Source organism: Watersipora subatra, chromosome 3, assembly GCF_963576615.1.
Source record: "Watersipora subatra chromosome 3, tzWatSuba1.1, whole genome shotgun sequence".
Taxonomy (NCBI): Eukaryota; Metazoa; Bryozoa; class Gymnolaemata; order Cheilostomatida; family Watersiporidae; genus Watersipora; species Watersipora subatra.
Window position 1 is genome coordinate 10613909 of NC_088710.1, and position 11107 is coordinate 10625015.

An 11107-nucleotide genomic window follows, 5' to 3' on the forward strand; every position below is an offset into this window, starting at 1 on the left:
AAAACTGAAAATCTAGGGCGCAGCCACAGCACCAGGGTCAGGCAACTCCAATGATATGGAGTGCCTAACCTGCAAATGACAGATTTAGAAATTTATGACCAATTTTTAGAAAAAGCTTTTGATGGTGACAAAAAGCTCACCTGAAATCTAGTTTTAAAAACAAATGAATGAATACTAGTCAAAACTCAATTTTCTAAATACACTGATCCAACAGTCCAAGTGATAGTAATTGGTAGTTGTTCATAGAAGCAAAACCTGACACGTTAGACACAGTGTTCATGAGCTAAAGATGTTTATATTAGCATCAAAATAAAAACATTCGCTGATATAACCACTTTTAAGTGCTTCTAAAATGCTGAAATATTGCACGTTAGGTTTTGGGCAACAAGTGTATTTAATCTATTTATTGTGTTGCCAGCTGTCACTGCAACTTCTTTATTCCAGTAAGTTCTAGAAACTATGCTGTCAGTGGTGGTTTTTAAACAGGCCAACTTTTGTGCTACTCTGAAGTAGATAAGCATTATTATGCATCTGTAAAAATTTGAACCGTATTAACGGGATGAAAATGTTCAACTAATAAAAATTGTTTCTTTCTTAAAGCTTTTACTTCTTGTTATATTAATGTTAATATATAATATAATATATATAATATATAACAATTCTTGCAGATCATATGCAGAATCTGCTTTACCAATTTTCTTTTTTTCAAGTTTAAAGTGTAATTATATTGTCAACGATTGTTTTTGGCATTAAACAACACTTTAAGAACAGAAGCAAAAAATATGGATGTGCATACATTATCATTGACATCCATATGGATAAATCAACAGTTAGGCCCGACAACACTCTCCCTAGTTGTAAAAAATCAATCAATTTAGGTTGTTCTTGGAACTGCACTCATTCCCATGGTTCTCGTGAGACTGGTAGCTATCGATTCATACAGAGTCATAGAGACCTAAGCCATTAACTAGCTTCATTAAAACTTGTAGTAGATTGACTCCTGAGTTAGTAGACCTCTAATAAGAATAAGCAATTACGTATACAAATGCTGTACTCTATGCGTATGGCCATAATTACTGAAACTTGAAAAACTGTTGTTCATGAATGTCGACTGCAACTGTTGCTCTCAACTTGCTATTGAAATTGGAGTTAATTCACTATTGTCTCAAGAGTAAATAACTCCTGTTATATATTGCTTACGTTTTGCTATCGTAAAAACAATAGTAGAATTTTTGAGCATCCGTAATAACAAGGGAACCATGAGATTAACTAACAGCATGAGCACCTGCTTAGACTGTCAAACCTCAGCTAACGTCGTCAATAACCAGTTAAAACACTTACCAATCCTTGTTTACCTATAGTATTCACACTGTTTAGAAGAACTTGTATGAGCAACATCGAACTGCTCAGTTAGATGTTGCCTACCAGGGCTTTTGATATTTTTCAAAAAACAAGGTAGTTTGGACTGCATTAAATATGCTAATTGTGCTGTACAATATTTGGTAGAAGTCAGCTAACAGACATGTACACGCATGCTAGGTTTGTAACATGTAAATTATTTAGAGCAGTACAAAGTGCCTTGCTGCCTCATCCATTTGAAGATTATATAATAAACAGCCACTTAAATATCTACTACAGGACGAGTCGGTAGACTGTATGCAGCCTGTGACTATTATCAATGATATGCAGTGGTCCCGGTGGGGGCTGTACATCCTTGCTATCCTCCACATCTTTTTTGCTTTGTTTCTGCGGGAAAAAAACTATTAGTATTTTGAAGTCTTACTTTAAAAATAATTACTGACTTCTTCAGCTGTATTTTATCAAACTCTTGTTTTCCACAAGGAATTAGATCAGAAGTCATCAGAAAATTTTTCTCATTATTGTAAAAATATTTAAGGACATTACCTGCGTAAGATTATGTTTGTATTTCCCTTTCTTCTAAATTCATGTTGTTTTTGGTGCATAATAAAAAACAGTTCACATGATAAGGATTGAGATACCAATAAAAGTGTATAAATAAATACTAGAAATTCCACTGTCATACAGCCCACGACCAAAGTAATAATGGAAAAAAGAAAGGGTACTGTTGGTTGTTGAAAAAGTAGTTCTCAGCAGGAATTGACAGAGTATAATGTAAATGAGACTTGTTTGAGATGATATAAAATAAATTTGAGGGAGCACGACTCTAAAAAGGCGCAACTAACAATTTATTTTGGAGGTGAAGTTGGGTTGAAACCAGGTATACGAGTAATTGGTAAATCGTTGATATTACAATATCTGTTATAAGTATACAGTATGTGTTAAAGGTCGCGCAGTCTAGTCTCCTCTCTTTTGCGTTGTAAGATTTGGTCATTGATTGCTAATCGAGTGATGCGCTCTCTAGCAAAGTTGTTAACAAGTAAGTCATTGATTTTTCTAACTCGAGAGAGAGCAACAAACGATATTCCAGCGGTCATTTCGTGGTGGCCTATATCAATGACAGCTTTAGCCATGGTAAGACCTTGACTCTTGTGTATTGTCAAACCCCATGCTAGATCGAGAGGAATGCCTGTACGGCTAAGAGTGGCATGGCCAGCAGTCCAAGTACGCTTGATAGGTATAACTGGAAAACTGTTGGGGTGTTCGGGAAGAAATGTTGGACCAGTATAACCTGGAAATATGCAGACAACGAAAGCAGGTAAAGCAGGTGGGCCTTGATTTACACAGTATATGATACGCAAGACAGTACCAATTGAACCATTGACTAATCCCTTCTCAACCCAAAGATTTGCTCTAAGCATAACTCGCGAACCGACTGATAGAAATACAGCGCGTTGAAGACCGCATGCAAGATTAGAAGATGCCAACTGAGCATTGCGGCCAGCGTGTTTTGAGTTAATCTGTGCAATGGGATTGCCAAGTAGTAAAAGTCTGTTTGAGTTATAGTCGTGGACCAATTCACATGTTGGAAATAGGCGAGTAGCAGTATCGAAGACAGGATCATGATCAGCAATGCCAGGAAATCGGCGCGACAGGAATTCATAGTCTTGCTCGGTCGACTCTCCATCACGGAGTCTTAGTAATAGATCACGGAAGATTAGATCATTTGCTTGACGCATACATTGGACTAAGAAGAACGCAGTATCAAAGGTTTGGTAAGCTGAGTGGCCATGCAAACAAACAGCACTCCTGACGTTGGGCTGAAACATTCTGGCATCTAAAACAGGCGGTAGTTGACCAAAATCGCCAAACATGATTATGGAGCAGCCACCAAAAAACTGGTCAGATTTTTCAGGGAAGGCTTGTCGCAAACGTTTATCAATTGCATTTATCAGGCGGCAGCCAATCATTGAAAGTTCGTCAATTATGATGTATTTAATTTGCAGACACTTAGCTTGAAGAATTTGCAAAGCAGGGCCATTTAGCTGGCGAGTGTCAGTAGGTTTAGCGAAGTGTAGGAAAGAATGAATGGTCGAACCAGAGATGTTCAATGCCGCAACACCAGTAGGAGCCAAAAGTTTGCAACGTTGACCGAGTAGTTGATGCAATGCTTGAATTAGGAAGCTTTTACCTGTTCCAGCGGAACCAAGAACAAGTGATCTGAGGGGAGGAGGATTGGGAAGTTGGGTATGGTTCTCTATGCGGTCATAGACTTGCCTTTGCTCATTGTTTAGTTGGGCAATATCAACAAAGGGTATTTCAATGGGAGGTGGGTTGTAATGGTTTTGAGCATCAATTAGAAAAGTAGGAGCGTGTGGGACAAGATGTAGGAGATCTTGGCTATCGGCAACCCAGTCAAAATCCGGATTAGCTTGTAAAGCAGGTTGAGCAAAAGGCAATTCGTCTTCTTGGTCAAGTAGGCCCATCCAGGGCTCACGTTCATGGGGAGGATTTTCAGGAATGTTTTCTGCATCTTGAGCAAGTTGGGCCGCCGCTTGTTCCACTGCATTTTCAAGTGGTTGATATTGGTCAATGAGTAGAGGGTTTTCATGAATGAATTGCGTGTAAGCATCGACTGGGCTCTCAAAGCCTGCGAGCAATTGGTTCCACTGGTTGAAAGGTTTATGCAGAACTAAAAACTGCATGCAATACTTGGCAAATGTGTCACTTACTGGATCTGAGCTGTATTTGGGGAAGATTTGCATGATGGCATCACCACCGATACGGGCATAAGCTGTAAGGAAGTTTGCATTACGGTGTTGGATAAGTCTGAATGATTTTGTGAATGCAAAGAAGGACATGGCGTGGAAGCCAGGAGGACGGGCCATGTATTTTCGCATATCAGAGGTTCCTTGACCAGGTAAGTTGTCCTGTATTGTTTGACCATCAACTTTAAGAGTGACAAAGCTGCGTGAGGAGTGATAGAGAGGTAAGCTAGCAACGACATGAACTGCTTCTTGTGCGCAAACATCTCTAGCAATAGTGTTGAGGAGTAAAGAAGTTGCAGTACGTTGTATGTTGGCTTCAGGCGGAAGCTGTTGTGTGATAATTTGATGATAAACCTGCGTGTAGTCAGTACTTGCGGTTTCAGCTTTTGAAGTATATTTGGCAATGTATTTGGCTGCATCGGTTATGTCAAAAGTCAATGAAATGTCATGATTTGCAGTCCATGTAACCATGCATCTGCGATTATAGTTGTTCAAGAGAGGGTCATTAGTAGCAGATTTTATAGCCATAGATGTTCTATGACCTTGTTCATCTAGAACGAAATCAACAGATGTTTGTGCTTGGAGTTCTTTTGGAAAGCCAAATCGGCACTTTTGAGTGCCATCTGACTGTATTCGCAAGCAGTACCCCGGATTGCAGCGTGTATGTTTTTGACAAATGTTGACGAGGTCTTTCAAGTAGTTTTCTAAGTTATCTACATCTTGACCCCTTACTGAGCATGGGTGGTTTTGAACATCCCAATAGAAGTTAGCTGGATTTTGGTTATGTTCAATGGCAGGATTCCAAGTGCATACATATTTATCCCAATACGATGTTAGTTCAAGTTGTGTACAAGTTTGTGTGTTTGGGGCATTATGTAACCAGGCTAGGCCATGTACATGCAAGCTGCCTCGATGTTGCCATTCAAATCTGTACCAGTAGTCATCAATCAGAAAGTAAGGTGTAAGGAAATGTTTGAAGAACGTGTCAAATCTAACACCTAGGTATGAGTCAACAGTAAGAGGTGAGTGCGCAATTGCTTGAGTAATGGTTCTGTTGTCAGTGTCGAGGAAACGTGCAAGATCAGGCCACTGCATGTCAGCAACTGAAAATGTGAAGAAAGCAGTAGCATTTCCGAGTTGTTTGTTCATTGCCAGAAGTTCATTGCGTCGGCTATACCAGTATTGAGCAGTACCCCTGATTTGGGAACCGAACCTAAGAATTCTGTTGCTCAAGTTTCGTTGATTTTCATTGACAAGTTGGCGAATATCTGCAACAGACATTTCACGTTCATTTGGGTTGTTCTGTACAAAGACTTGACCTACTTGAATAGATTGCCAGCGGAGTGTACTATTATAAGCAAGGAAAATAAATCTAGGATCAGCTTGAAATCGACCATCTTTGTAGTAAAGAAGATGTTTGAAGTAGTCACGCGCGGAAACAGGTTTAGCACGGGGTGCACGTAAATCCGCGGCACCTGTCGGGAACAAAACAGGAAATGCTCTTGCTATGTAGCCAACAGTGTTGAACTCGTTGATAGGTTCACCTTGTCTTGCAGGCCAGTCAATTACATCATTGTTATCAATTGCAGCCTGAATAGCTTGATGTTCATTTGGTGCGGGCCTTTGTGCAGGTGCAAATGTATTTTGAATGACATGGTTATTTGGGATATTTTGTTGACGTTGCAAGTTAGGTTCATTGTTGTTGGCTTCATTTGGGTTGTTGGCGCCATTATCTGGAATAGGTGCTGGAGGTAGGTCAGCATCTAACTCTTGTACTATATGATGGTCAGGTAATTCCACAATGTCATCAAGTGGCAAAACATCTATGTTTTCCTGGATAATGTTTATGTTACGATAAAATTCATTGTTAGCTTTAAGCCAAATGAGCGAGGCAAGAACTCTTTGACGACGAACTGTAAAGAGATTGGCTGGCAAGGCAGTTTGGTCAATGCGTCGACGAAGGACAATGATGTCAATTTGTTGTAGTTGGCGAGGTAAATTTATAACAAAGTCATTTACATTCTGAGGGAAATTGATGACATGACCTCTGAACCCAAATTGGCCACCACGCGGAAGACGGAATATAGACATTGTAGGATTAACCTGAGCAATGAGCAACTGTTCTATAAGTGTAAGAGAAGATAACAATTCAACAGATGGACCTGGGTCCATATTGTTGGCTGCACTGAATTTATTAACAGCGTCAGGTCTAACTTGTTGGCACGTATGACATAGTTGTATTTGAGCATTGTATGTAATAAAATGTTTCTCATTACATCCAGTACATGTGAGCTGTGATATGTTGTTGTCAAGTCTGCCTAGAAAGTTGTTACGCAGTTCTTGAAAATGAGGACAATCTAAAGATTGAAAATGATGAATGTGATGAAGGGGGGCAGCATTGGTAGGAGCAATATCGTTTTGTGCAATATTTTCACGGTCAACGATGTCCATAAAATCATGATCATCATCTGGAAACAAAGGGGCTGCCAAGTCCATATCATTCACATCGCCTACAACATCTACTAAAGAATTCTCTGAATCAGATGAGTTGTTGTTATTATTTTGAGTAGCGTGTTGTTGAACATTAGCATTTGATGTTGATGGTTGCTGTGAGGACCTTCTATTTCTTCTCCTACGTAATAATTGGGAGACACGTGGACGGCCACGGCGACGACGTAATGTTATGGAAGGTTGTATTTCCATGGTAGTTGTCAAATAGTTTTGAAATGAAATTCAAAAGGTCAATTATGCAAAACAAAAGGTTGTATAAAAATCAGATCTAATCTACTACTATCTTAAACTTATGTTTTACAATAATAAAATAAATATTAATTCAAGCTGTAGACCTAAATTACTGTAAGTAATTAAACTAACAACAGCAATAATCAAATATGTTTATTATATATCTAAAATGCAATGTTAAAAGTAAAATATATTGTAATATACAGTTTGAAAGTTTGTTGTGTTGAATGTAGAAAGGTTTTGACAGCGATATGTAACAGAAATAAATATTAATAAAATAAATATTTAACTATCTCCAACTTATGTTTTACAATATTAAAATAATAAAATAAATATTAATTCAAGCTGTAGACCTAACCTACTGTACGTAATTTAACTAACAACAGCAATAATGAAATATGTTTATTAAATCTCTTATTATATTGAAATGCAATATTAAAAGTAAAATGGCAAGCTGCCGTGTAATACACAATTTGAAAGTCGGTTGTTGGTTAAAATAAATATTAATTCAAGCTGTAGACCTAAACCACTGTACGTAATTTAACTAACAACAGCAATAATGAAATATGTTTATTATAGCTCTGAAATGCAATATTACAAGTAAAATATATTGTAATACACAGTTTGAAAGTTGGTTGTGTTGAATGCAGAACAGTTTTGACAACGATATGTAACAGAAATAAATATTAATAAAATAAATATTTAACTATCTCAAACTTATGTTTTACAATAATAAAATAAATATTAATTCAAGCTGTAGACCTAACCGACTGTACGTAATTTAACTAACAACAATAAAAAATATGTTTATTATATCTCTGAAATGCAATATTAAAAGTTAAACGGCAAACTGATGTGTGATATACAGTTTTAAAGTTGGTTGTGTTGTGATGATGAATGTATAATGGTTTTGACAGCGATATGTAACAGAGAGCAGGCGTTGGCATTTACGCGTCTGGAAGTTTTATGCAAACTGGAGTGAAATAAAGAAATATTCTTGTCATAGAAGGGCGTTGTAGTAACCCCCTACCTTGTAAATAAGATGTAAAGAAATCTGGCTGATGTTCCGGATAATTTGAAAAACATTCGGTAATTGGACAAAAACGTAGGCTGATAAACTGTGTACCACATTTTCGTACCTGTAAATCGGTCTACGCCTCAAACAGTACACAGTAAACAGTTATACTATCTGTCGCACGGCTTTATTGGCGTTTCGTAGGTCGATCGAAACTATCAGGTAATAACCCAAGCTGTTCAAGCGTTTTGTGGCGATTTGTGGCAAGACTTTATCGTTCTATTATCTGTCGCACGGCGTGTCAATTTCCGGTCTTAACTTATATTAAACGAAACTTCTCAAGCGTTTTGTGACGATTTTCGTCCTAATAAATCTGTCTATTTATGTATAATCCGATCAGATGGGTTAGTTTTAGGTATTTGCGTCAACCTTTCAAAGGCTTGGTAACATATTTAAATAGGTTTATATGCGTTTTGTATCATTATTGTACTTAAACGACTTTACTGAAAAATAGTTAAATTTGTTGATAGGATTTCGTTGCAAGGGTTTGGTGACGGCCGTTAACGGATAATTTTTCGGGAGTTGTGTGCACATGTGCATTTATCATAATTCTCCCAATCAATCGTTTCACTCTTGTTTGGTCGTGGGATAAAATAAATATTAATCACAGCGTGTAGGCCTATATATATAAAATTAGACTTCTGACTAAAACTTTCTCACAGCAGCTACATTGTTGTTTTGCGCATGACGCTTGTCAGCCTGACAAGTGTCATTTCTTTTTAATTTAAAAAAATGATATATATATATATAATATATATATACTGTATATATATAGTATGCACTATATATACTGTATATATACAGCATAAAATATATATATGTATTGTGTATATACAGTATACAATATATATATACTGTATATACACGTATACAATATACATGTATATACTGTACATATAGTATATATATAACAGTATACAATATATAATAATATATATACAGTATACATAATATATATTATGTAGTGTTTACTGTATATATACAGTATATATATTGTATACTGTATATATTTAGTGTATATATATTTTATACTGTATATATAATATATATACAGTGTATATATACAACTTTGTGGAGGCTCTAAAATATATTATACGAGTTGCTCAACCTTACACATACCTAGTTATATGACACTCTACTAGTAAAGTGGTGCAAAGGCACATAAAAATAGCTGCGTGTGAAACTTTTTTGAACAATCAGTTTTGAGATAAAGATTACAGTTTATCTGTTGAGGGCCATTCATTGTCAAAGTCATAGCCTGTGTTCTACAATAACTAAACAACACTTTTGTAAAACCTTACCTTTCGTTTTGTCATTTCTTTTGTATCTTAAAAAAGCCTTAGCCATAGCTACGTACTGTTTTATACCTGAATAGTATCAGTAAGAGCAGCTGTCTTAGAAACTTGGTTTTCCCAGACACAAGTTTTATAATGATGGAATGTGTAAGGTCATTACTAGTTAGTCGCTGACGCAACTTTCAAGGCAGCACTCTACTTAAATTATTTTATATGACTGATAGCAAACTCAGTACTTGTTGCAAGTAAGAGAGAGAGAAAACTAGAAACTGTCAGACCGAGCATTCATAGTGAGGTTTCTTGTTTGTTGTTTGTTTTATCTCACATTAAATCATAATAAGATTATAGAAAGTTATGGTGCAATGTGGGCCCATATGCGCAGTAGCATAGCTATTCGAGGTGCAGAGCCCGAGTTAACAGATGAGATTGATTGTCAATGAAGAAAAACATGGTTGTCTAAGCAATAGAAATCGGAGCAAATCTATCCCAGAGAGTCCAGCAAGTATTGCTTTAAAGCAGCTCTATAACCATCATGACTATCAATTTTTCTTAGCCAAATTGACGAGAAATTCCATGCTGATGACACACGATAGGCAACCCGTCTATGGCCACCAGTAAAGAAGGAGGGTGGAAGGGGTAATGAAAATAAGGGATGACGAGTGTTATAATGTGTTGACAAGTTAGCTTGAGATTTAAATTGCGTGAAAACTAAAAGACATATTCTTAGTTGGTAAAGTAACTGTATAGGCAAAACACAAGATCTTTTAAACAAGTGAGTTGACAAAAAATATGTGTTTTTATGATAAATGATTCCCAGTAATCACTTCTGGATGACTGAAATTTCGTTTAGGTAACTCATTGGAGCTTTTCTTTATGCTTCCAAGTGATAAACTATTTCACCATTAATTAGAATATTATATAAAAGCAAAAGAAGCATTTCGGGTAAGATCAACGTGGCTTGATAAACAAGTCCCAAGCTTTGTCGCAGTTGTTTCCTCAATAGTTCTATGTGTTTTGACCAGTTCAATGTACTATCTATTGTAACGCCTAAAAATTTAATGTTATCCGTCATTAGTATGTTTTGTCCATTCATGGAAATGTTTTCTGTAAATCGAAAATTATTTTGCGGATTTTGAATAACTATGAAATTAGTCTTGTCAACATTCAATATTGGTTTGTTCTGGTCACACCAATTTTTTATCGCATTTAATTATTTGTTAATTATAGTTATATCTTAATTCAAGTTTTTAGCAGTATAAAATAAGTTAGTATCATCAATGAACAAAATAGTTTTAAATTTCTGAGTACTCTTTACAAGATCATTTATATATAGCAAAAATAGTGTTAGTCCAAGGAAGGATCCTTGGGGTACTCCACATTTAATTACTAAAGGTTGGTTTAAACTTATTTACTAGTTGGATTCAATAAAATAAAAGTTTCATTTCCAAAATTTAAACTTGTTGTTTATTGTGTTGTTATTGGACAATGTGTTGGACACATGATGAGGTGTGTAAACTTATAAGACGATATAACAGCCATTTTAGAACAAATCTAGATTCTAGGAAGTAATAATGTGGACTTGAGAGTACTGCCACATGTCATAATGCAAATGCAGCCTTTCCCAGTGATCGCTGCAATCAGGTATCCATGTTATCGATGTCTGCAGCCATTATGTCTAGAAGTGTATGCGCAACCCCTAATTGCAAACATAATAATTGTACTAACAGACACACACGCATATGTAGAACGGAAAATCACTACTCTAGTTCATGCGATGCGTAAAGCTATGCATGGAGTTGCTACGATACTGAAGCAAAGGCTCCCGCCTTATCGTTAAACAATAGCTTGTGCGTCAGTAATTCAACCTC

At 36.4% G+C, this 11107-nt stretch overlaps 1 protein-coding gene across 1 annotated transcript; it reads right to left on the reverse strand.

Annotated features, from left to right (window-relative positions):
• Positions 1-1632: 1632 nt before the first annotated feature.
• LOC137390331 (uncharacterized) lies at positions 1633-6299 on the reverse strand. The gene is made up of 2 exons (XM_068076664.1): positions 2421-6299; positions 1633-1746 (listed from the first exon to the last, which is right to left on the reverse strand). The coding sequence occupies exons 1-2, from the start codon at positions 6297-6299 to the stop codon at positions 1633-1635; spliced, it is 3993 nt and encodes a 1330-aa protein (XP_067932765.1).
• Positions 6300-11107: the final 4808 nt, after the last annotated feature.

What these genes read in the sequence shown, in the direction of transcription:
- LOC137390331 (XM_068076664.1), bottom strand. Translation starts at nt 6,299, where the DNA reads ATGGACCCAGGTCCATCTGTTGAATTGTTATCTTCTCTTACACTTATA. An exon ending in CGTTTGTTGCTCTCTCTCGA is followed by an intron (nt 1,747 to 2,420) that starts GTTAGAAAAATC and finishes TTTTTCCCGCAG; the next exon opens with AAACAAAGCAAAAAAGATGT.